Source organism: Rhinolophus hipposideros, assembly GCF_964194185.1.
Source record: "Rhinolophus hipposideros genome assembly, chromosome: 23".
NCBI lineage: Eukaryota > Metazoa > Chordata > Mammalia > Chiroptera > Rhinolophidae > Rhinolophus > Rhinolophus hipposideros.
The window spans coordinates 16,330,525-16,358,502 of NC_138069.1; the positions used below are offsets into that span (position 1 = coordinate 16,330,525).

At 39.2% G+C, this 27,978-nt stretch overlaps 1 protein-coding gene across 10 annotated transcripts in view; it reads left to right on the forward strand.

Moving 5' to 3' along the window:
* Positions 1 to 7,712: 7,712 nt before the first annotated feature.
* Positions 7,713 to 27,978, forward strand: part of LOC308491439 (protocadherin beta-4) — a 31,500-nt gene continuing 11,234 nt past the window's right edge. Inside the window, exons 1-2 of one of the 10 annotated variants that reach the window (XM_081035023.1) lie at positions 7,713 to 8,431; positions 15,018 to 17,488. In XM_081035023.1, coding sequence (XP_080891149.1) covers positions 7,844 to 8,431; positions 15,018 to 16,799 — 2,370 coding nt within the window. In that variant the 5' untranslated portion in view covers positions 7,713 to 7,843 and the 3' untranslated portion in view covers positions 16,800 to 17,488. Of the gene's footprint in view, positions 8,432 to 14,330; positions 17,489 to 25,471; positions 27,896 to 27,978 lie in introns of those variants that run through there. The other 9 variants (XM_081035025.1, XM_081035029.1, XM_081035030.1 and 6 more) reach the window with 9 other exon arrangements.

The following is a 27,978-nucleotide window of genomic DNA, read 5'->3' on the forward strand; positions in this document are numbered from 1 at the left end:
TCTGTCTTGACTATTGTGAATAATGCTTCAATGAACATGAGGGTGCAGATATCTCTTTGTAATAGTGATTTCATTTCCTTTGAATATATACGTACAAGTGGGATTGCTAGTAGATCATATGATAGTTCTATTTTTAATGTTTTGAGGAACCTCCATACTGTTTTCCATAGTGGCTCCACCAATTTGCATTCTCACCTAACAGTGCACGAGGTTCCCCTTTTAGGAGTTATTTAAACTTACATTTGTTTGTAGGAGTTAACAGGGGTATGTTGATAAGTTCCTGTTTTCATAACATTATCATAGTACTATAATAGTTAGAATTTATGAAACACTATGATGTTCCAGGCACTAGGCTGAACATTTCATTGTTTCACTTAATCCTCACAGCTTCATGAATAAGATAACATCATTATATCCATTTTTTTCAGATGAGAAAACTGAAGTTGGAAGAGATTAAGTAACTTTTTAAATACAACATAAATGAAGTAGCAGAGTCAAAACTTGAATATGAGTCTTCCTGACATAAAAGTCTATGTTCTTAATCACCATTTTAATTTATCTCCTAAAGATATTGTTAACAGAGCAAACCACTCACAGATACACATACTCAAGCTGCAGGACTCTCCTTTAAATTGAGTATTAGATATATGAGTCAAATTCAAACTGGAAAAAAAAGACCTATCTCTGGTCTTTAATTGTCACCTCATACAGGGTTGTGTGCTGTTTGATTGACTGAGAGACTGCCTTCCCCATACGCCATAATGTTCCCATCTTTTGAGAAAATCTTATTTCCTGAAAAATCAGAAATACTTTCTCTGCAGCAGAAAATTTTAATAGATACGTGTTTAAGTTGGTACCATAAAATTTAACTTTGCTCAAACCTTCCCTGGTAATCTTTCCTGGTACCCCATTTCTGTTCTAACTTTTAATATCCCTTTTGAGTGTCTCACAGTGCCTGTGCAAATCCCTATCTTAGCACTTAGCACTCATTACAGTAATTGTCAATTTACTGGTGTCACACGGTTAAGCTGTAACCTTTTGGGGTGTAGGCACCAGGCTTTAATAAACTTTTTAGCTCCAATGCCTTTCAACAGTGCCTGATAATAATCTCAAATAAACGTCTGCCGATGAATTAATAAATTCAATGAATGCAGAACCAATGACTGGCCTACCTGAAATGGAAGAAATCCAATTTAAGTTACTCTCAAAGGAAATTGTACAGCTATGATACTATGATAATAAAATAATTGATATATGATAATAAAACCGTACACTAATTAACAATTGTTTTGTTCACATTGGTGAAACCAAAAATCGGAGGAATAATTTAACCTATCAGGAGTAAGAATTGTGCCACTAGGCGACCTAACTATGACCAGACTTTGACAGTTTCTGAGCGAAAGTGCTGTAGATACCAGGTTTTCAGTTCCGTCGCCTGGTGGTGCTGTAGGCTAAAAAGTAGGAGGAGGAGGAGCCGGGCGTTTGCCACAGACTCTCCATCTTAGAAAAGACAAAATCTGAAAGGTGCTGCTTATGGACGCGGCTTGGAAAACATCGGCAGCGAGCCCAGATTTTAAACCTTTCCTTCAATGAATGGTATCTAGGTATAAGTTGATGTTGTCCCTCTTACAAGACTTCCGAAGGCTTCTTTTATTAAAGACAACGCACTCAGAAGATATGTAGGAAATCACGCGAGAGAAAAATCTGTCAGAAAAGACAAGTGGTGAGTTTTCCGTTTCTTCCTGGGCGTAGCGCAGGAAGAGGAAAGCTGCAATTTATCGTCAGAGTTTCTGGAGGTTTGGTGCTGGCAGCCGAATGGGGAGCATCAGCGCAGCAGCAGGAGGACAGGCGAAAGACGCAGGGTTGTTTCCAAAGAGATCAAAGAATATTTTAGATTCAGCCACAAAAGAACCTTTGCTTCCTAGTAGGACACCAGACCTAGAAGAGCTCTGCATTGCCAAGTACCAAGTACTTCTTTTTGGTTTTCTAAGAAAAATCCATGAGTCTGAAATGTTCCACTTTTGAAAAATTCTTCTGAATGTTCCAGAACGTACACTGGGAACATGCATGAGATTTTGGTGAATTTTTCATCATTGAAAACTACACAGTTTAATTTCCATTTTCACAATAATGTGCGCTGTAAGGGTAAGTAATTTGCCCATTCCTGAGGGAAAATCGCTGGATGAAGAACACTCAAGGTAAGTTTGACTCTCACAGAAAGGAATGGTAGGTGTCAACACTCCTCTGGCACCTCCCAAGGTCCAAATTGCAACAATCAGTGACAACCCGTGAGATGCATGCCCCTCAGCAATCGAGTTGTTGAAGTTTCAACTGAAGACAGTCTCAGTTAATAATTAAGAAATGGCTGGGTGAATTCTCCAGGCTCACTGAATTCTCTAACTTCTGGAGAATGCTCATCAAACATTTTAAATGCCTCTCATACCTGTGCATTATAAACATCCATTGCAAGAAAATTATCAAGAATTTCATGGCTATGTGGCAAATACTGAGGCAAGTCACAGCGGAAATAGTTTCAGAAATATCTTTATGTGAAGGATGTTGGGTACTAATTCCACAGAAATGGTCATGTTGATATGTATCTGCTCATCCTAGAATCTTCACCTCTTTAAGGATTATAATTTCAGCACTCTGGAATAAAAAGAAAATGCTTTGACCCTTTCTTCCAGAATTTTCTTTTCATTGAATGTTAAACATATTCTGCCAGCCTAACGCAGGACAGACAGAAGAGAGATACATGTAACATCACTTTATCTCCAATGAAATTAGGTTCCTAGAAACTGAAAACAAGAAAATAGGTAGAGACAACTATCATCCTTTGCATTCTTGCTTTTGGGCTCTGCATAAGAAGTAGAAGAAAACATCTCCTTTCTGAATAACATTATAGTTCTTGTTTTATGGCTCTAAATTCAGTAGTGTTTTCTTCAGAAACATAAATAATTGTTAATTTATAGTCAACAAATACTGATTCCTTAGCTATTTTCCTTTTATTTACTTCACAAAGTTCATTGTTTAGAAAGACAGTAGCCTCTTTATTGTTAAGTACATTAAAGAAATGCATTTTTTCTGCTCATACCTAATTTTCTTTGATCTTCCTTTGATCTACCAAAGGTAAGTTACCTCTAAGACTTTATGTATCTACTATCCTAGTAGATATCCTGAAGCGTGACAAGAAAAAACTTGTCCTAGATCTATAGATAAAATGATAGTCTTTATAACTTCCCTGGGAAGGTCAAATTATGAATATTTATTTTGAAGTCATCTTTTGCTTTTCTTGAATTTCATAGATTATGACTGATAAATTATGATAGTCTACTTTTCAGCAGGATTGGTCTCCATCAATTAAATTCAAATAACTGTTTATTTGTTTAATATTATGTAGTTGTCTTTTTATTTGAAAAGAACTCGTGTGATGATTTTTGATGACACAAAATCAAATACAGATATAAAACTACAACTGTCCCTTGAACAATGCAGGGGTTAGAGGCATTGACCCCCGTGCAGTCAAAAATCCCTTTGTAACTTTTGACTCCCCCCCAAACTTAAGCTGTCCCTTGTTATCCATGGGGGATTGGTTCCAGGACCCCAGAAGATACCAAAATCTGCAGATGCTCAAGTCCCCTGTATAAAATAGTGTAGATCAATGCATACAGTTGGCCTTCCATATCTGCGGACTCCCAACCATGGATCGAAAACAGTATAGGTATTTATTGGAAAAAAATCCTCATGTAAGTAGACCCACTCAGTTTAAATCTGTATTGTTCAAGGGTCATCTGTACAGGGGAAAAAGTCATTGGTAGAAATAAATGTTTCTTACATTATTTAAGGCGTAATCCACTGAGTTGCTATGTAGCTCATTTATTGCAATGCTAAATTTGTATTTTCTGATTTTTAGTAAGTTTTCTTATTTATTAAACATCAAAAATAATTCTTTCTTTAACGATTTCTTTAACGATTAAGTCTCCAATATATTCAAAGGAAATGTTATGTAATATGGATTGGCAAAACAATTCATATATACTCAGATTAGGCTAGAACCATGGTCAAGATTTTTTTTCAAGGAAACAGTTTGTACTAATAGGCTATGATGATACTCTTTAAACAAAAAATGCCAAGATTCTTATGCAAGTGTCTCTTTCAAAACCATTAGTTGCTTGTTTGTACTGGGGGAAGAGAAAAAACAACACCTTCATTTCCTTGGGGGAAGAGAAAAAAACAACACCTTCATTTCCCCTGCTTGAATTACCTATATTTTGGAATCCAGCTTGCTTGAGCTTTTTGGAATGTATATCTTGATAGATTATGGAAAACTTATTTATTTGTATCCTGAGTAAGGCAAAAAAGGCAAATTGAGTGTTACCACAGGTCCACAATTTCCACCCTAAGATTAAAAATTACCAGGACATTCCCTTCCTATGCTAGAATATTTCTCATTATTTCCTGCAGGATTTCAGTGGTAGGTCACTGAAAAACCCCTCCTTTTTTGCCCTCTGATTGCTCAGTGAGTAAAGCTAGTTTGTGGGCTGAAGGCCAGTGGAGGACTGAAGATTTCTCTTTTTTCACAAAGGGTTAGTAGTGTGGATGATATCTCTACAATTACTTATAAATACATAATATAAATATTTTATTTAGATTTTAATATGGTATATTCTAATTCTAATATATATGATTACTTATTAAAGGAGATTAAGGAAATAAGAGCATGTAAAGGGTACTCAAGAAGGAATGTGAACTCTCATCAAGGTTTAAGAGCTTAAATGATTTAAAATAAAATAGTAGATATAATGCATTGAAATCTGGTAACCATCTACAAATATAAAGTATTGGTACTTGTTCTATCATCTCTGAAAAAAGAGAGCTTATATTCATTTCTAAATGTATGAAAAGCATTGAATCTGAAAGAAGGGTGAATGACAACTTATGAATTGTGAGAACACTTATGACTCAGCATGAGAGGTTTAAAAATTCTTTTGCACAACAAAACCTAATGTGTTCTTGAGTAATTTTTCCTCTGAAATGTCTTAAATATTAAGTTTTCAATTCTTAAACTTGTGATAGGTACTAGATTTTGTAATTTTCTTCATATGTTATACTTTCCTCTCCTTTATGTTATCCCCAAATTCACATCACTGCTTTAATTCAGAGAATCTATCAAAGGAAATAATCGTATTTACATATTAACAATATTAGTTAAATGTAAAATTTCAAGTGATCTACCAGTCATTATTTACCTTTGTGATGTAAGTGATTGTCACTACATCTATTTCTGACTTTAATTAAGTTTTGCAGCATGTATAAAGAGCTGTTTTTAAAGACTTGGGTCTTTGGTTTTATTCACCTGGATAAATTGTTTTAAATGCTCAATATCAATGAATTAAAATATTTATACTTGTTATAATATTAGTATGAAAGTAATAATTATGAAAAACAAAAATAATACCAATACAAGTAGGCATTTATTTTCAAAGTGTTAAGAAAGGGAACCTGTGACTGCCTGATTTTTTTAACCCAATTACAGAAAGTAAATGAGAGGTTTAAAAGTGTTGTATTATTGTTACACTTAATAAATCATCCATTCCAGTTTTCTGGAAATACAGGGGATAGAGGAACAGGTTAAAAGACACCATGAGGAAACAATCAGACATATTCAGAATGTAGAACATCCTATAAGACAACTGGTCTGGATACTTCAAAAAATTCAATATAAAAGATGGGGGCCTTTTCTAGAATAAATAGAGGTAACACCCAATAAAATCATGAAACTTAGTTAAAAAACAAATTTTCTAATACATTTCTTATAACAGGTAGTTAAGAAAGTAAGTGCATTTGTAAAAGGAACTCAAGAGTGAATATGGGGGGAGGAGGGTTATCACTTTGTAAGGGGTGTAATTGTCTATTACATTGTTTTGTACACCTGAAACTAATAAAAAAGAATGAATATGACTTCTTATCAAAGTTGAATATTAGGAAAGGATAATGGAAAGATAATTAAAGAGATTTCATAGGGACTGGATTTTAGATAATATTGTGGAATTATTGTTAATTTTGTTAAGTGTGATAGCAGCATTATGATTATGTGGGATAAAGTCCTTATACTTGAGAAATGCCTGATAAAATATTTAGATGTGAAGAATGATGTCTTCAAGTGACTTTCAAGTGGGTCAGCAAAAAAAGGGGATATGTGTGTGTAGAATAAAATATACAGATAGATCAAATATGACAAAAGATAAATAATTTTTAAATTTTTAACTAGGGTAGAATTATCTTTGTATAGTTCTTTTTAAATTTTCCATACAGTATATTGAAACATTTCTTAATATATATATATATATATATATATATATATAATAGATTTTATTTTTAGAGCAGTTTTAGGTTTTACAGAAAATTGAGCAAATAGTACAGAGAGTTCCCATATACCCACTTTCTTCCATTCATGGTTTTCCCTAGTATTAGCGTCTTGCATTAACGTGGTACATTTATTATTATTGATGAATCAATATTGATCCACTATTATTAACTAAAGACTGTAATTTACATTAGGGTTTACTCTTTGGGTTGTACATTCTATGGGTTTTGACAAATGCATAGTAATGTATCTCCCATTTCGGTATCATAAAGAAAAGTTTTAGTGTCCCCCCACATCCCCCGTTTCACCTCTTGATTTTCTTCCCTTTTCCCCTTAGCAACCACTGATATTTTTAATGTGTCTGTACTTTTGCCTTTTCCAGAATGTCAGGCTTCTTTCACTAAGCCATATGCATTTAAGTTTCCTCTATGACTTTTTTGCTTAATTCATTTATTTTTATCAAATATTTTTTAAAAACACAAAACGACAGAAACTTTAAAAACCTAACAACAAACCGCAACATACTTTGGCACTGATTTAACAAATTATCTCTAAAAAGACATTTAAAAAATAATTGAAAAAATTTCAATATTTACTGGATATCTGATATTATGAAATTATTGACATTGGCCATTTAGATGCGATAACCGAAGTTATGTAAAAAAAGTTCTTATCTGTTAGAAAGGAAAATAAAAATATTGACATATTCACAAGAAGAATTATCCAAATATGTTTGGATATTTTCATATGGCTCAAATGCATCAGATTCCAGGAAAATGTGAAGTGGGAGCAGTGCGAGAGAGAAATATGAGTGAGGAGAATATTTCAGTGGCCATGAGAATGTTCTCGTGAATTTTATGCTTTTCCTGGGTCTCTCTAGTTTTCCGTTAACTTGAATGTGAGGATGGTAACCTAACCACCACCGAGATGCGCGATTGCCTGAGCTCTGGATAAAAGCTGGGAACTGCCTAGTCAAAGCCGCTTTTCATGCTAGGACTGAAGTTACTCCCTCCCAGTTTCTGAAGTTGTTTTTTTTCCAGTTTCAAAAGAACTGCCTAGGACTGTGAGGGAACTGGAATGGAAATTAGTCTGTGTTTGCCTTGCCCTGTGGATACAATGAAAAATCCCTTCGAAACACAGTTAAGCCTTGAGAGATACTACTCGAAAATTTAGATTTCCATCACTCTGAAAGGATTGGGATTTTCTCAGTTTTGGAGAAAGTAAACACTCGGAAAGGACGCAGGGTGGCGCTGCAGCATTAGAAGTAGAAGGAAGAAAGCCACCAGTCCGTTCTTCTTGAACCAGATGCTCGTATAGAGAAGCAAGCCGGAAGGGGAGGCTTTCTAAGGCGGTGGCTCCGGGAAATCTGGGCCCTAGGCGTCTCCACTTATTCCAGGATTTGGGAAATACTGGGAAACAGAGTCAGCGACAACGGGAGCCGGAGCTGGGTCAGGTTTGCTGGGAGACCAGAAGGCGATGGAGGCCGGAGAAGGAAAGGAATGCTTTCAGAAACAAAGGCAAGTCTTAATATTCTTTGTTTTGCTAGGCATAGCTCGAGCTGGTTCCGAGCCTAGGCACTATCCAGTGGCCGAGGAAATGGAGAGTGGCTCCTTTGTGGCCAATTTGTTAAAAGACCTGGGGCTGGAGGTAGATGAGCTAGCTGCGCGGGGGCCCCGGGTCGTTTCCAAAGGGAAAAAAGTGCGTTTGCACTTCGATAGGCAGACCGGGGATTTGTTGTTAAATGAGAAACTGGACCGGGAGGAGCTGTGCGGTCCTACCGAGCCCTGTGTGCTACCTTTCCAGGTTTTATTGGAAAACCCCCTGGAGTTTTTTCAGGCCGAGCTACGGATTAGGGACATAAATGATCATTCCCCGGTTTTCCTAGACAAAGAAATAATTTTGAAAATTTCTGAAAGTATCACCCCCGGAACGGCTTTCCTAATAGAACGTGCCCAGGACTTAGACGTAGGAAGCAACAGTCTCCAAAGTTACACAGTCAGCCCCAATTCCCATTTCCATCTTAAATTACAAGACAGTCCCGACGGCATAATATTACCGCAGCTGGTGCTGGACAAAGCGCTGGATCGCGAGAAACAGCCTGAGATCAGGTTAACCCTCACAGCGCTGGATGGCGGGACTCCACCCAGGTCTGGCACGGCCCTGGTCCGCGTTGAAGTCTTGGACATCAATGATAACGCCCCCGAGTTTGCAAAGCTGCTCTATGAGGTGCAGGTCCCGGAAAACAGCCCCATTGGATCCCAGGTTGCCAATGTCTCTGCTAGAGATTTAGACATTGGAGCCTATGGAGAAATATCTTATGTATTTTCCCAAGCCTCTGAAGATATTCGCAAAACTTTTCAAATAAATGCAAAATCGGGAGAACTCCTTTTAAGACAGAAACTGGATTTCGAATCCATTCAGACTTATACATTAAATATTCAGGCGACAGATGGTGGGGGTCTTTCTGGAAGTTGTGTGGTGTTTGTCCAAGTGATGGATTTAAATGACAACCCTCCTGAACTGATCATGTCAACACTTACCAATGAAATCCCAGAAAACTTGCAGGAGACCATAATCGCTGTATTCAGTGTTTCAGATCCTGACTCAGGAGACAATGGAAGGATGGTTTGCTCCATCCAAGATGATCTTCCTTTCTTCCTTAAACCTTCTGTTGAGAATTTTTACACGCTCGTGACAAACACAGCCCTGGACAGAGAGAGCCAGGCCGAGTACAACATCACCATCACCGTCACCGACTTGGGGACCCCCAGGCTGAAAACCCAGCACAACATAACCGTGCTGGTCTCCGACGTCAACGACAACGCCCCGGCCTTCACCCAGACCTCCTACACCCTGTTCGTCCGCGAGAACAACAGCCCCGCCCTGCACATAGGCGGCGTCAGCGCCACCGACAGAGACGCGGGCGCCAACGCCCAGGTCACCTACTCGCTGCTGCCGCCACACGACCCGCACCTGCCCCTGGCCTCCCTGGTGTCCATCAACGCCGACAACGGGCAGCTGTTCGCCCTGAGGGCGCTGGATTACGAGGCCCTGCAGGCCCTGGAGTTCCGCGTGGGCGCCACGGACCGCGGCTCCCCTGCGCTGAGCAGCCAGGCGCTGGTGCGCGTGCTGGTGCTGGACGCCAACGACAACTCGCCCTTCGTGCTGTACCCGCTGCAGAACGGCTCTGCGCCCTGCACCGAGCTGGTGCCCCGGGCGGCCGAGCCGGGCTACCTGGTGAGCAAGGTGGTGGCGGTGGACGGAGACTCGGGCCAGAACGCCTGGCTGTCGTACCAGCTGCTCAAGGCCACGGAGCCCGGGCTGTTCGGCGTGTGGGCGCACAACGGCGAGGTGCGCACCGCGCGGCTGCTGAGCGAGCGCGACGCGGCCAAGCACAGGCTGCTGGTGCTGGTCAAGGACAATGGCGAGCCGCCGCTGTCGGCCAGCGTCACGCTGCACGTGCTGCTGGTGGACGGCTTCTCGCAGCCCTACCTGCCGCTCCCGGAAGCGGCGGCCGACGCGGCCCCGGCCGAGCCGCTCACGGTCTACCTGGTCATCGCGCTGGCGTCGGTGTCGTCGCTCTTCCTGTTCTCGGTGCTGGCGTTCATCGCGGTGCGGCTGTGCAGGAGGGGCAGGGCCGCCGCGTTGGGCGGCTGCTCGGTGCCCGAGGGCCACTTCCCGGGCCACCTGGTGGACGTCAGCGGTACTGGGACCCTGTCCCAGAGCTACCAGTATGAGGTGTGTCTGACGGGAGGCTCAGGGACCAAGGAATTCAAGTTCCTCAAACCGATTGTCCCCAACTTCCTTGTTCAGGGTGAGGAGAGGGTTAGTGAAGCAAACCCCAGTTTCAAGGATTGCTTTGAGTTCAGTTAGAAATCAGTAAGGATCTATTGAGCCTAGTCTGTTAATTTGTGGGAAATCCTTTTTAACTGTTTCGCTTAGGGTGGTTGCTTCTTTTTATTTGAAATGTAAATATCTCTTTTCAATTCAGTGCATGCTGTTTCCAAATGTGTTGCTTTGTGGTATAATGAATGCAAATTATCTTTGTATTCTTAATGGTGATTAGTGTCCCTGTACTTTAATTCGATTTAAAGTATGAAGAAAATTTTGGTTTTCCAAAAGTCTAAATTTTTGAATTAGCGTACCCTTTTCCAAATTCACCTTCCCCAGTACCTAGGTAATTTTGCAGTCCTACATTTTAAATGTTTACTACCACTGCATGTGGTTATTCTCTTTTTTCTGCCCAGAATATTTGTGTTTGTATAGCATAACTTTAATCTGTGAAGTCACATTGGGTAAAATCAACATAGGTATATTCATGACAAAACAAAGCACTCTCACATTTTTCTAAATATATACTTCCAAAAATTATGATTCTTTAGAGATTGTGAGTGAGAACCTTGACTGTTAGATTCCACAAACCATTCACTTTAGGTCTTCAATAAACCAATCACTAATATTCTAAAATGTACTTAAAAATACACAGCACATGTCCAGGCATTTTCAAAGACATACTAATTCTTCATGGTTTCTGTTTCAAAAAAATTTTAAACTTCTTCTTATTTCAATCTACCCTTTTAAAAACATCTGGTTTCATTATTAGAAACTATTAACTTTGAGCATTTAACTAAAATCCAAAAGATTTTAGGGAATATATGTCTTTGCCCTTGACCAAATTTAAGAAACTTCAAATGTAGTTTGGTATTGCATTTTGCAAAATTTTCTGCAGTATGAATGATTCCATTGGAAATAAGCCTGTGGGGAAAATATTTATCTTGATCTGTTTGATCATTCCTTTTTTATTTTTTGCACTACTTTTTTAAAAAATGTAGTTTCAGGTGTACAAAACAATGTAATAGACATTTACACCCATCACAAAGTGATAACCCCTCCCCCAATCTGTTGCCCTCTGATATCCTGTATGGCTGTTACAATTCCATTGACTCTATTCCTTATGCTGTACTCCATATCCTGTGACCATATATATATATGTATATATATATATATATACATATATATATGTATGTATATATATACATATATATATATAAAATTATAGTTGACATATAATATTATTCAACATCAGGTTCAGGTGTACGGTGCAGTGGTCAAGCATTTACACCATTCATGAAGTGGTCTCTCTAATAAGACACGTTCCCATCTGACACCCTACAAAATCTTTACAACATTATTGATTATATTCCCTAAACTGTCTTTCATATCCCTGTGGCAGTATTATAGTTACCAATTTATGCTGTCTAGTCCCTTCCCCTTCTTCCTCATCCCCACCCCTCTCCCTTCTAGCAACCATCAGTTTTTCCTCTATATCTCTGAGACTGTTTCTGTTTACTTTGCTCATTTATTCAGATCTTTAGTTTCCACATATAAGTGAGATCATATGGCATTTGTCTTTCTCCGACTGATTTATTTCACTTAGCATAATGTTCTCTAGGTCCATCTATCTCATTGCAAATAGTAATATTACTCTTCTTTATAGCTGAGTAATACTCCATTGTATAAGTGTACTACAGTTTCTTAATCTAGTCGTCTACCGATGGGCATTTCGGTTGTTTCCAAGTTTTGGCTATTGTAAATAGCACTGCAATAAACATAAGGATGCATATATTTTTTCAAATTAGCATCTTGGATTTCTCTGGATAGATACCTAAGAGTGGAATTGCTGGGTCATAAGGTAGTTCCATTTCCAGTTTTCTGAGATAACTCCATACTGATTTCCATAGTGGCTGCACCAATCTTCAATGCCAATAGTTACACTGACTACTTCTATTTTCCCCTTTCAGTTTCTTACTTTTCAATGCTTTTTTCTTTTTAGGTACTTGAGTTATGTTTCTAAATAGATCCCCATTTATTGCATGATTAGCATGACTTGAATATTATAGGGTTCTTAATAAAAATTTTGAATGACTGATTGAAAGAAAGAGAAGTGTCTTTATTTCACCTCTGATATACATATATATATTTAAACACATTAAAATACTTAGAGGACAAAATTTTGCTGGAAGTAGGTGCTCTTTGATGTATAATTAATTATATATAATTCTTGGTTATTAATAGAACTTATCACTGCTATTCAAACTGTGCAGTTATCAATCTCTGATGTCTCTTTCCTTCAACATATTTTTCCTTTTTCTCTTCTTGCTTAATTTGAATCTCCTCTCCTGCCCACTAGCTTAAGGAATACAAATAGGGAAGTTGTGTTTTCAATTTTGTAACTTAGATTTCCTTTTGTAATTCTCTACATGATTCATCCAAGTTTATTTCTTGCATCTCAATTTCTGGTCCATACATTAAAACAAAATTTTAATTATTAATGTTCTTCAGCCTATCTTAAAATTTTTATGTCATTTAATGTATATTTGAATGAGCTATGCTATGAAAATTACAATACAAATTTAAAAGGTATAATTTTGAGATTAGCAGTGGTATAGAGCACCGCATGGTATAGTGCACTCTGATTAACCAACTTATTACCTGTGAGATCTTGGATAAGTCACATAATTTCTTTCCTCACAAAATAACAGCTATTTCAATAGCTTGCAATTCTGATCAAATAAGATAATATATAGAAGTGTAATTGCTATTCTTTTAAGTATCACTAATATTAAGAGTAAAGTTAATAGATGAACCTTTGTGTAACATTCCTGATAATTTTGAAGAAGCTACATTGAACACGATATTTGTGTTGTTTCATTTCTGTGCTTAAAACCTTGCAATAGTTTCCTTTTATTCTTAGACTAAAATCCAAGCACCATTATTTGGCCCCAGTTTACCACTCTTCCCACTTACTCTTGAGACACTAAGTTTTGAGTACACTGCCCTTCCTTCACTATCTAGAATAGCTATGCTTCACTGTCTCAGGGCCTTTACATATCAGTTTCTCATATATGGAATTTTACAGTCTTAGGCTGCCAAATTTCTCATCCTTCATGTTTCAGATTAAATGGCACATCTTTGGGGAAACTTTCTCACCCACCATTAAGTTAGGCGCCCCCATCTCATACTTTCAAGTGCACTCAGCAAATTTCCTATATAGCATTTTTCACAGTGTTTGTTTGAACATCTGTTTAAAATCTGTGCACCCCATTAGATGGAAAACATTATAAGGTATATATTTCTGTCTTGTTACCACTATATGCCTAACTTCTACAAACTCAACAAATATCTGTTTCCACAGATGAAATGCAGTTATGCTGATGAAATAGTTAATACAGTTAACACAGATGAAACTAATAATTGTAAAATTACAATTTTATAATTGGATAAGAGGAAATAAGAGGAGAAGGCTCTGTGTTCCTTGAGTGAGTGTGAAAATGTGGAAGAAACGAGGCATTTGTGATCTCTAGATATACCCCCTGTCATGATCTATTATAATTTTTATCACCTTGCACGAGGTCGTTTTTTCATAGTATTTTTCCTTACTATAAAAGCAACTCATGAATATTTTACAAAATCTAGAAAATAAAAAAATAGGATAATTAAGCATGTCACCATTAGAGCAAAATCTTTTAAAATTTATGTGTAAATAAAGTATATGTGTAATAATTATAGATGGGAGAAGTAGCCCTAGCAGGTGTCCACTTCGGTAAAATCATATAAATAAGGACTCTACCAGGGACCATCACTTCTTGTAGATGACAGTACATTTAATTTCCCTAGGTTGTGTTTATTTAATTCGAATAACACAAGAAACTCCTTCAGTAGCGTCAGCTGGGTTTAGTAAGGGGAGTAAGTGATTAAAAATATCAAAACAACAACAAAAAAGAAACCCCAAACAAAACACCTTCTCCAAGAGTTTGAAACTCCTAGCGAACGCATGGTGGCGCTGTTGACTAAGAAGGAGAATTAAACCACAGGCAGTGTGCGTACTCAGTAACGCACTGATCCTGTGCGTTAAACTAGGGATTCTGAGCATGGGCAGATTTTTAAGCAAGCTAATCTGAGCCCTAGAAGGGATTATTCGCTAGACCTTCTTCAAAGGTTGGGAGGCAAAAGACTGCGTTTCCCAGTGCTATCGGAGGCTCAGGGTGGCAATATTTCTTGGAAGAACATGGCAGAAAGTGAAATGGAGGCCGGAGGGAAGCGATTTCTTAGACAAAGGCAAGTTCTGTTTCTCTTTGTTTTTCTGGGTGGGTCTCTGGCTGGGTCCGAATCGAGACGCTACTCTGTGGCTGAGGAGAAAGAGAGGGGCTTTTTAATAGCCAACTTAGCAAAGGATCTGGGCATGAGTATAGGGGAACTGGCTGCTAGGGGGGCCCAAGTTGTGTCTAAAGGGAACAAACAGTATTTTCAGCTCAACCATCAGACCGGTGATTTGCTCCTGCATGAGAAATTGGACCGGGAGGAGCTATGCGGCTCCACGGAGCCATGTATACTGTATTTTCAGATTTTACTGCAGAACCCTTTGCAGTTTATTACAAATGAGCTCCAGGTCATAGACGTAAATGACCATTCTCCAGTATTCTTTGAAAATGAAATGCAGCTGAAAATCCTAGAAAGCACTCCACCAGGAACTGTAATTCCTTTGGGAAATGCTGAGGACTTGGATGTGGAAAGAAACAGTCTCCAAAACTACACGATCACTCCTAATTCCCATTTCCACGTTCTCACACGCAGTCGTAGGGATGGAAAGAAGTACCCAGAACTAGTACTGGACAAAACGCTGGACCGTGAGGAGCAGCCCGAGCTCAGTTTAACCGTCACAGCGCTGGATGGCGGGTCACCGCCCAGGTCTGGGACTGTCCAGATCCGCATCCTGGTCTTAGACATAAATGACAACGCCCCAGAATTTACACAGCCTCTCTATGAGGTTCAAGTTCTAGAGAACAGCCCTCTTAACTCTGTTATTGTCACTGTTTCAGCTTCTGATTTAGATACAGGAAATTTTGGAACAATATCATATGCATTTTTTCATGTTTCTGAAGAAATTCGCAAAACTTTTCAACTAAATCCAATTACTGGTGACATCCAGCTAGTCAAATACTTGAATTTTGAGGCGATTAATACTTATGAAGTCGACATAGAAGCCAAAGATGGCGGAGGTCTTTCGGGAAAATCGACAGTGATAGTTCAGGTGGTTGATGTGAACGATAACCCACCAGAACTGACTCTGTCGTCAATTACAAGTCCTATCCCGGAAAACTCGCCAGACACAGTGGTGGCCGTTTTCAGTGTTTCCGATCTAGACTCGGGAGACAATGGGAGAATGATGTGTTCCATCGAGAACGATCTCCCCTTCCTTCTGAAATCATCCGTAGAGAATTTTTATACCCTAGTGTCCCAAGGACCCTTGGACAGAGAGAGCCAGGCCGAGTACAACATCACCATCACCGTCACCGACTTGGGGACCCCCAGGCTGAAAACCCAGCACAACATAACCGTGCTGGTCTCCGACGTCAACGACAACGCCCCGGCCTTCACCCAGACCTCCTACACCCTGTTCGTCCGCGAGAACAACAGCCCCGCCCTGCACATAGGCGGCGTCAGCGCCACCGACAGAGACGCGGGCGCCAACGCCCAGGTCACCTACTCGCTGCTGCCGCCACACGACCCGCACCTGCCCCTGGCCTCCCTGGTGTCCATCAACGCCGACAACGGGCAGCTGTTCGCCCTGAGGGCGCTGGATTACGAGGCCCTGCAGGCCTTGGAGTTCCGCGTGGGCGCCACGGACCGCGGCTCCCCTGCGCTGAGCAGCCAGGCGCTGGTGCGCGTGCTGGTGCTGGACGCCAACGACAACTCGCCCTTCGTGCTGTACCCGCTGCAGAACGGCTCTGCGCCCTGCACCGAGCTGGTGCCCCGGGCGGCCGAGCCGGGCTACCTGGTGAGCAAGGTGGTGGCGGTGGACGGAGACTCGGGCCAGAACGCCTGGCTGTCGTACCAGCTGCTCAAGGCCACGGAGCCCGGGCTGTTCGGCGTGTGGGCGCACAACGGCGAGGTGCGCACCGCGCGGCTGCTGAGCGAGCGCGACGCGGCCAAGCACAGGCTGCTGGTGCTGGTCAAGGACAATGGCGAGCCGCCGCTGTCGGCCAGCGTCACGCTGCACGTGCTGCTGGTGGACGGCTTCTCGCAGCCCTACCTGCCGCTCCCGGAAGCGGCGGCCGACGCGGCCCCGGCCGAGCCGCTCACGGTCTACCTGGTCATCGCGCTGGCGTCGGTGTCGTCGCTCTTCCTGTTCTCGGTGCTGGCGTTCATCGCGGTGCGGCTGTGCAGGAGGGGCAGGGCCGCCGCGTTGGGTGGCTGCTCGGTGCCCGAGGGCCACTTCCCGGGCCACCTGGTGGACGTCAGCGGTACTGGGACCCTTTCCCAGAGCTACCAGTATGAGGTGTGTCTGACTGGAGGCTCTGGGACCAGCGAGTTCAAATTCCTCAAGCCGATTCTCCCCAATGGTCTGGTTCAAGACGCAGAACAAAACTAGTGCAAAACTAGTGCAAAAAAATTGCAAGAGTAGTTTAGGTTTCATTAACAGAAGAATCAAAAAGTAGCTGCTTGGCTATGAGTATTTTCTTTTAGAATCAAGAATCTTTAGTTTATATAACATTTCATTTATATATTGATTTTACTTTCTATTTAGTTAGTTAATCTTTTCATATTCTCCTTTTTTCATCTGCTTAGTATCTTACCAGCGCAGTCTTAATGCTTACGTTTTCTAATATGTGAGTAAAAATAAATTCGTTATCTTTTAATGGTGATTTCAAATAGGTTTATTTTAAGGAACTAATTTTGAATTCTATAGCCAAAACAATGTGGAGAGAATTCCAAACCACCAACTTATAATTTACCTTGTTGAATATAGTCTGATAATATTCTTTATTATACTCCTAAAGCAGCTTTGTCTATGTTTAATGAAGTTTGTGGATAGATAAGAATGTGTTTTCTTTAATATGTACCATCTTTAAGATGCACCACCTTTTTAGGGACATAGTACCAAAACGAAAGTAACACATTTAATTCATTTTCTGTTTTGATATTTGCAATGAATATTTCAAAATTGTATGTAATTATATTGGTCAAAAGTGGACAAAAATATAGGCTAATAGGGAAATTACTCTTGGATTTGCTTGAAGTGTACTCATGACTGAGAACAAATTAAATATGAGGCATTTTGAAGAACTGATTGTGCTTTTTCATTTGGTATAAAATATTATGTAGTAAGGCATCTGATGGTATTTGATTGGTAAATTCTGGTTGGTAAATTCTGAGATGTAAATGTTATCAACCTGAGGGCCTTTGTTAGTTTCAAGAAAGTACATGTATATATGATCTCTATATGCTTTATGATAAAAGTAGTGTCCCAGCCAATCCTGCTTTTAAAAAAATTAATATCTATTTGGCATTTACATGGTAATTAATATACAAGGGAAATCTTTTTGTTTGTTTCCTGTCTTCCTGCCCTCCTTCAGATTTCAACCTGACATGATTTAGGATTATGTATGGTTCTTCTAGGATAAACATTGTCCATCAGCATTCTGCCTCATATAGTGTAATTAAAAGAAAATGTACAAGAATAGGAAGTTCTAAAGAGGAGAGAGCAAAATCACTGTGAAAGTCTAAATGAGCTACAATTAAGAATAAAATGTCTAAGCAACCCCAACATCACATTTTATGGCTATTTTGAGTCATATAGAAAAATTTACTTTAAGTATTAAAATATTCAGTTCCTAATTAAGGAAGTTGATCAGGAAAAAAATAAATTTATTTTAATACTTGTGATTAGAACAAACAGAACTGAAGTTTTCTCAAAGATTTTCAAAATTCCCCAAAGAAAAGAGGAATTTAAAATTGACATGCCTTCATACATTAAAGAATAGTTAGTTACAAATGGCATCATTTTGAATAACAGAATCAAATGCATGAATCGTTCATCAGGGGAAAGAGAATATTTCCTTTCATTCATAAAGTATTTTATAGAGATGTTTGAGTCCGGCTCTTTTGGTGAGATGTCCCCCCCCCCCCTTCTTTTCATAGTTAGCTGAATTTTCATGAAGAGAGGAAAAAGGCAAAGAATTCTGATCAAGATTTTTTTTTTTGACTGGCTTAGTACCAAGTAGTGTCAGAGCTAGAAAAGTATTCAACTGTGGAAAGTATAAAGGGTAGTTCTTTTTTGGCCTATGTGGTATATCCCTGGCCTCTGATTGGTTATTCTATTGAACTTTGGTTAGTCTTCCTGGTATCAAAATTAAGTAAAATTTGCAAGATACCAAAACTTTTGAATAAACTTTCAAATAGCCAATCATTCATCTTCAAAACATAATTCTAGTGTGCAGTCTCCTTTTTTTCTCTCTGAAAACACATCAATTCATAAATATTTTCTTGACATTGATATCTAGTTTTTAAAACTGAAAAGCAAAGAGATGAAAATGAATTGTAAACTTTTATATAGGGTTGTTAAAAGACTAAACTATATTCAAACATCACTTATTAAAATTAGTGAAGTAACTTATCATACTTTTTGTAAATCTTCCTTAATCCTTAAATATGGCTTCCTTGCAAATGAGGACTTAAAAAAAATAGATGACAGTTTTTCTACACATTCCACTGCTTTATTCTGGTAGTCTCTTGCTTCCTAGAGTGGATTCTTCTGTTTTAAAGCCGGAAATCTATTAGTCAAATTGAGAGTTATTTTTATGTCTAATACTCATGATCTTAGCCAATGGTTTGGTTGATCGTAGATTTTAATTTTAAAGTCATTTTCCTCTGTTCTTTTGTATTCATCACTGTTGATGAAAAAGTGATACCCATCTAGCTCTCACTCTTTTATCTGTAAACTTCTTTACTCTCTTTTACATTTTTTTATTGTTGATATTTGCTAGGTCTCAATTTGAGATTCATCCAATATACTGAATTTGTTTTTCTTTGAGTAACCATAGTTTTCTTTTTTTAAATTTCCAATTGTCAGGTTTTCAAAATAATGTTTTTTTCACAATTGCTATCTTCTTTTCTTTTGGTGGAGGAAATTAAAAATATTTTTTACTTTTAAGTTTTTTTCCATATTGTTCTGAATCTCTATTTCTTGGGTATACATTCTGTTATTTGTTGAGTCCCTTTTTCATGCTATTAGTCTTCCTCATATGCCTTGTGGTATTTTATGAAGAAATCTCCTATTGGAGGTTTCCCTCATAACAGTACTGGTTTTGGTAGTCTTGAAGAAGGGAGGAAGGAGGCGTCTCAAGGTGGCTCCAGGCTCAGGCTCTATAAAGCCAAGCCTTAATTAAGAAGCTTAGCTCAACATTCCCCCACACAGGCAGTAGTTCTGGACCTACACCTATGTTTGAGCTGGGCTCCAGTCTTCCTTGCGTGGCACTGCTCTGCATTTGTTCTATGAGGCAAAATCTCAGAGAAGGTCTCCCTCTGCTTGGTTGTCATGTGTCTGTTAAGGCTGTAGACATGGGAACTAATGGCAACATTTTTTACTTTTCAATCTTCAGAGTAAACAAGCTGATTTTAATCTTAAACAAGCTGATTTTAAGGAAATTTGAGTTGTATCTGAAGTAAGTGATACATGGGGATTACCTACAGGAAAAAAATCATGGTCTTGATTAATATGCATGAGAGTGCTGCACTTGGTAGTCCTGGATGACATACAACTTGCTGGATGACAAAGAAAACCCTCTGCAAAGCAATCCTTTGTTGTGCACTGATGCCAGGTAGAACAAGGCAGTAAACTGGGTGATGACATGAGTTAGAACTCATGACTATTTTTTAATTTTTCAAGGCCTCAGAGTACTTGATGTTTAGCATGTGGGCTCACAACCTGGAAATATGGAGTATATCTAGCTCCTAAGTGATAGGCACAAGCTGGTGCTGTTATTAAGGACAATGAGAAGCCACCTTTTTTGGCATGGTCATGCTACACCTGGTACCTTCCATTCCTTGAACCACCCACAGAAGTCTACGCAAGCCGACAGGTTGTTTATTCTCTTGGTCACTGATTTGTCTCAGCTGTTTTCCTCTTTCAAGTCTCTCTGTCCCTGTTCAATGATGTTCAGATTGTGGAGGATGAACAGTGAACCTTCAGTGGCCTGCTGCTCATAAGACCATTTTTCTGAACATTTTGAGGATATCAATATCACTGGGACTTATTTCCAGAGCTATTAATATGAAAAGTTTCTGACTGGAATATCAAGACAAATGGGTTCAGATTTCTGAAGCCATTGTTTCCAACTAATATAGGCTGTCCATAAGGGAAGATGTTGACCAGAAACTCAACTTCTAGAACAATTTAGGGTTTACTGAAAATTAAAATTGTATTACCTAAATATTGTCATCTTGAGGACTTTTTTGCTCAAATTTCTTTATCTCTGGGGAAGTGGATTTCTTCATCCTGAATGTCTCATACTATTCAACAAGATTTAATCGGTAATGAAAAAACTTTCCACAAATGAAATTTCAGGATTAGATTGCTTCACTGGTGAATTCTACTGAATGTTTAAAGAATTAACACCAATCTTTCATAAATTTGTTTAAAAAAAGAGGAACATGGACCACTTCCCAATTCATTCTACGAGGCCAGTATTACCCTGATGCCAAAACCAGACAAAGGTAACACAAGAAAAGAAAACTAATACTGATATTTCTTATGAGTATAGATACAAAAACCCTCAACAAAATATTAGCAAACTGATTCCCGCAACATAAAAAATGGATTATACACAATGACCAAGTGGGATTTGTCCCAGAAATACAAGGTTAGTTTAACATATGAAGGTCAATCAATGCAATGCACCATATTAACAGAAAAGGACAAAACTATGCAACCATCTCAATAAATACAGGAGGGAAAAAATTTTTACAAAATCCAACACCTTTTCATGATAAAAAATACTCCACAAACTAGGAATAACAGGATATGTACTCAACCTGATAAAGGGCAACTATAAAAACCCACAGCTAATTTCATATTTAAGGGTAAAAGTCTGAATGAAACCTTTCCCCCTAAGATCAGGAATCAAACAAGGATGTCCCTTCTCACTGCTTCTATTTAACAGTGTACTGTAAGTTCTAGCCAGGGCAGTAAAATTAAATAAAATAATTCAGATTGGAAATGAAAAGGTAAAAGTATATTTATAGATGACATGATCATACATAGAGAAAATCCTAAGGAATCCACAAAATCTACTAACATTAATAAATGAGTTCAGCAAGGTTGGAGAATACAAGATCAACATACAAAAATCAATTTTATTTCTGTACATTAGCATTGGACAACCTAAAAATGAAGTGAAGAAAACAATTTCATTTGTGATAGCCTGAAAAAGAATAAAATACTTAGGAATAAATTTAGCAAAATAAGTGGAAGACTTGTATACTTTACACTATCAACCATCATTGAAAGAAGGTAAAGAAGACCTAAGTAAATGGAAAGTGTTCACAGATTGGAAGACTTAATATTGTTAAGATGGTGATACTCTCCAAGTTGTTCTAGAGAGTCGATACAATCTCTATCAAAATCCCAGCCTAATTTTTTGTAGAAATTGGCATATTTACCCTAAAATTCATATGGAAATGCAATGGACCCAGAATAGCTGAAACAATCTTGAAAAAGAACAACAAAGTTGGAGAACTCAAACTTCCTGATTTAAAGATATGTTATGAGTTTGATATTAGATATTTGAATAATTAAATACATTAAACATAAATACTATCTTTTTATTTAGAATGTACTACAAGGAATTATTGAAATTGTCTTAGATTCCATCACAAATTTCTCATCTTCTTTCTAAATTTAAATTTCAATGGATGTGACTTTTTGAAAATCAGTTTAGTTTGAAAAGTTAGCTGATACTAAATTTTAGTTTACCTTCACCAATGAGCAGTATTGGTTGCTTTACAGTTATTTCATTCAAATGACCAACTGATGTACCTAATTTATCTATCTAGTAGAAAATTTCAAAAGATAAGAATTTCTAATAAAATCCACAAACCATTGATATTAGCTAATTATTGTCAGCTTAATATTTTGAAATAATACTATTTAAAGTATGATTTAAAGAACTAAAAATACCAGTTAAAATCTGTTAATACCTATTTCACCAATTTATCTATCTTTCTCTCAACAATTAATATTTAATTTCCTTCTCACCCTTCAAGTTAAGAATAAAATAGCCCCCGAGTTAACAAGAAGTTTAAAAAATATTCTCTCAATTTTTCAAAACAGTTTTATTTAAATTTTTAAACAAATTTTATTCAAAATTTCAATGTATGGATTTAGCATTTTGAATTTTAGGACTACTTGTATTCAAATTCCTTTAAAATGATTTTTATCTTTTCTTCAATGATATTAAAAATTTGTGCCTATATTTTACCAAGGAGGAATTAAAATTGCTACTTAGTTTCCAGAGCACCCTGCTAGCTATTCTCTCTCTCTCTCTCTCTCTCTCTCTCTCTCTCTCTCTCTGAATATTCAAAATGGAAAAAATATTTTAAATATTATGCTTCAGGTCTGGCAACCAGTTGTGTACATTGTTATATGAATCCTTCAGAATCAATAATGCACCTTTCCTGACTGGAAAGAAATGATTTTTCTGGTGACCATTCTTTATATCAACTCCTCTTCCATGCAGACGTAATATAATAGATTTTTTTTTCTGATAAGTTTGGCAGTTTAGGGGAATAATGCATGCTGTTGTGTGTTAGATTACCCAATTAGGCCACCCTTCTTTATTTTAATTACACCCTAATAACATTTGAAAATATCTATACATAGATATTTTTTCTTCAATATTTAAGGCTACAGGTTATTCATTATATATGTTACTCTTGTGCTCGCTTCGGCAGCACATATACTATATGTTACTCTTTAAAAATTTTTTATGTAATTAATGACCTCAACAAAACACTATTAGTTTTCCTTCCAATTTCTAAATTTCGTAACCACCTCTCTTTGCTGGTACATATTTCTAAAGGGAAATAAGCCATTTTGAAGGTTCTTATATTAATTGAAAACTTGAATACAAATATATTTCACTTATGATATCTATGTACCCAAGACCGGGATGAAGTTTGGATCTAAGTTATCTAAAAAGTTGTTCACCTCTCTAATTCCACTTGGGTAGATAAGAAGATGGATTCTAGAGCCACACTAACAGTTTGAATCCTAGCTCTGCCATTTCAAGTGGTGTTGTGACTATGGGCAGGCTATTTAAACTCTCTATGCCTCCATTTTTTCATCTATAAAATGTGGCCAATGAGAGTGCCCACCTCATAGGCTTTTTGGGGGGAATACAACAAATTAATATATATGAAATGCTTAGAATAATATCTGGCATAGAGTAGCACAGATATGTTAATATTGTCTTAATATCCTTTACTTTGGATTGACAAAAGGAACTGAAAAGAGCTGATTTGCAACAGTATTTCTATGTCAGCATATAGAAATAAGTAAATAAAATATAGTTTGAATTTTGTTCTGAACTCTGTAATTTGAATCTAACTAGAACTTGCTTACTCCATGATGAACAATTTGCTCTTTATTTTTCCCAGATTTTTAAAATTTATATCTAAAATAATACTTTTTATTCTTTTCAGTATTATGTTTTCTTATTTCACTTAATGTTGGTACATATTGTATCTCCTCTGATTTGCCTTAAAACTAAAAGAAAATTATAAAATGTATTAATATTATTGCCATTGCTATATATTTTATAGGAAGCAATTAATAGAACTAGTATCAAAGTAAATTTAATTGAATAGTACTTAGCATGTATTACACCCTCATCTCTCAGAATTCTATATTCACTTTCAGACATGTTCATGGCTGAATGTATGATCTGACAATAATCTTCTTATATAGATAGAAACATAATAATTAAAGTAGATTAATTAATGTATCAACTCATAGTTATTGAATAACTACGATAATCCATGTTTCTTTCAAAAGTAATTTTTCTAATACTTTCTATTAGAATCTTAGATTATTGACATGCTTTTAAAATAATTCATTCAGCATGAATTATAAATTATAATTTATTAAGTGAATTAGGTAATTAAATTGAAGTACAAACTATTTAAGGAAGGGAAATCACATATGTGCCAAGATAAGTGGTACTCCATTCAATATGATAATTGTAACTAATAAACTGGTCAGTTATGTCTTAGTTAATTTCCTATATCAGAATAATTACAATAGATGCACACTGTGCTGGAATCCATTTTATAAACAAGTCTCTTCACCATAGACAAGACCTGAGGCACTCTTTGCTCACCAGTTAAAATCAGGGCTTCTTGTGAAGGAATATGATATCTGGGATACAAGGAATGAATACATTAGGATGCAAAGTCATTACAAAATATAGGGTAAAGCCTTTATCTTTACAAAATTCTATGATTTTTGCTCACTTGATTTTAATCTTGATATTATCCTGATAATAACAAAATAGAACAATCATGTCCTATCACCCTCGGAGCTTTTTTCCTTATCTGTAAAACTTCCTTTCACTTCCTTTTCAGTTCTAAAAAATCTGATTCTAATACTATTTGACTTCCTCCTCAATGTGGAGGAAGGACTGTAAAAGGACTTATAACAAAGCAAGATACCTCCTCTTTCAACTGTATTGCTGTTTGCACACCTGTGTAGGAAGATAGAAGAAACTTTCCTTTGAAAAATAGTCTGAGACCACATGGTACAGAACACTTTTACAAACTTTTGCATAATTATAAATTCCTCACATACTTGGAAATACACAGGTATAGCTATTATTAATTGTAATTTTATAAGAGTTTATCTCCCCTGGTTAGATTATGCAAAGGAGAAATGGAGTTCTTTGAAGTTCCACTGATTAGGGTGTAGGGAGACGGAGATACCTTCTTGCTTTCTGCTCACAATTATTCTAGCTCAGGCAATGTAATGGAATAATCTTACAAATTACGCAAATTAATGGAATAACAAAGTTTGTAAATGTGCTACACACTTTAAAAATGGATTACTTTTGGACACTTCCAAAATATGCTTTGACTTGAGAATGTCAATTTCTCAATAAAGACGCAGGGTGGCGCTGTAGGCTAAGATTGTGAATAAGCCCCAAAATACTCACATATTCCTTTGTTGCAAAACTGAATCAAAGACACACGGAAGAAGCTTTTCGAGCAGTACTGGGTTACCGATGAGTTTTGGCGGATTTCAAGATTCAAAGTAACTTTGTGAGGTGTCAACCAATCAAGAAATCGGAACTGAATATCTCGTCTTTTTGTGGTTGCTGAAGAGATTGGATGTAAGCACCCGGGCTCTAACATGGAGACGCTAGAGAGAATTCAACCAAACAGGCAAGTGATGGCCTTTATTATGATGGTGTTTTTGTCTCATGCTAATCCCGAGCCTATTTGTTATTCTGTGCTGGAAGAAACAGAGAGCGGCTCCTTTGTAGCCCATCTGACCAAGGACCTGGGTCTGGGAATTGGGGAATTGGCCGCCCGGTCGGCCCGGGTGGTGTCTGACGATGACAAGCAGCGCTTGCAGCTGGATCGCCAGACTGGAGATTTGGTTTTGAGAGAGAAACTAGACCGGGAAGAGCTATGTGGCTCCACGGAACCATGTGTACTGCATTTCCAAGTATTCCTGGAAAAGCCGGTGCAGTTTTTTGAAGGAGAATTATCAATCCAGGACATAAATGACCACTCTCCAGTATTCCTGACAAGGGAAATGCTCTTGAAAATCCCGGAAAACAGTCAGCCAGGGACTATTTTTCCTTTGAAATCAGCTCAGGATTTGGATGTGGGCAGCAATGGTCTTCAACAATACACTATCGGCCCCAGTTCTCATTTTCACGTTCTTACTCGAAATCATGGTGAGGGTAAGAAGTACCCAGATTTGGTGCAGGACAAAGCGCTGGATAGAGAGGAACAGCCTGAGTTCAGCTTAACCCTCGTGGCGCTGGATGGTGGGGCTCCGCCCAGGTCTGGCACCGTCACCGTGCGAATCCTGATCATGGACGTCAATGACAATGTTCCTGAGTTTGTGCACACCCCATATGAGGTTCAGATCCTGGAAAACAGCCCCCGAGACTCCCCAATACTGAGTGTCTTCGCTAGGGATGCAGATGCTGGAAACTTTGGGAGTGTTTCCTATAGCTTGTTCCAAGCATCAGATGAAATTAAACAAACTTTCTCAATAAATGAAGTCACAGGAGAAATCCTACTGACAAAGGAATTGGATTTTGAACAAATTAAATCTTATCACGTGGAAATTGAGGCTACGGATGGAGGAGGCCTTTCTGGAAAAGGCACTGTATTCATAGAGGTGGTGGATGTGAACGACAATGCTCCCGAACTGACCATATCTTCACTCACCAGCTCCATCCCAGAAAACGCTCCTGAGACAGTTGTCTCTATCTTCCGTATTCGAGATAGAGACTCTGGAGACAATGGAAAGACGACGTGCTCTATTCCAGATAATCTGCCATTCATTCTAAAACCGACTTTCAAGAATTTCTACACCCTTGTAACAGAAGGACCACTGGACAGAGAGAGCCAGGCCGAGTACAACATCACCATCACCGTCACCGACTTGGGGACCCCCAGGCTGAAAACCCAGCACAACATAACCGTGCTGGTCTCCGACGTCAACGACAACGCCCCGGCCTTCACCCAGACCTCCTACACCCTGTTCGTCCGCGAGAACAACAGCCCCGCCCTGCACATAGGCGGCGTCAGCGCCACCGACAGAGACGCGGGCGCCAACGCCCAGGTCACCTACTCGCTGCTGCCGCCACACGACCCGCACCTGCCCCTGGCCTCCCTGGTGTCCATCAACGCCGACAACGGGCAGCTGTTCGCCCTGAGGGCGCTGGATTACGAGGCCCTGCAGGCCCTGGAGTTCCGCGTGGGCGCCACGGACCGCGGCTCCCCTGCGCTGAGCAGCCAGGCGCTGGTGCGCGTGCTGGTGCTGGACGCCAACGACAACTCGCCCTTCGTGCTGTACCCGCTGCAGAACGGCTCTGCGCCCTGCACCGAGCTGGTGCCCCGGGCGGCCGAGCCGGGCTACCTGGTGAGCAAGGTGGTGGCGGTGGACGGAGACTCGGGCCAGAACGCCTGGCTGTCGTACCAGCTGCTCAAGGCCACGGAGCCCGGGCTGTTCGGCGTGTGGGCGCACAACGGCGAGGTGCGCACCGCGCGGCTGCTGAGCGAGCGCGACGCGGCCAAGCACAGGCTGCTGGTGCTGGTCAAGGACAATGGCGAGCCGCCGCTGTCGGCCAGCGTCACGCTGCACGTGCTGCTGGTGGACGGCTTCTCGCAGCCCTACCTGCCGCTCCCGGAAGCGGCGGCCGACGCGGCCCAGGCCGAGCCGCTCACGGTCTACCTGGTCATCGCGCTGGCGTCGGTGTCGTCGCTCTTCCTGTTCTCGGTGCTGGCGTTCATCGCGGTGCGGCTGTGCAGGAGGGGCAGGGCCGCCGCGGTGGGTGGCTGCTCGGTGCCCGAGGGCCACTTCCCGGGCCACCTGGTGGACGTCAGCGGTACTGGGACCCTGTCCCAGAGCTACCAGTATGACGTGTGTCTGACCGGAGACCCTGGGACTGGTGAGTTCAAATTCCTGAAGCCAATATTCCCCAACCTCTTGGTTCAGGACATAGAGAGAAATTAAAGAAAATCCCAAATGCAGATAT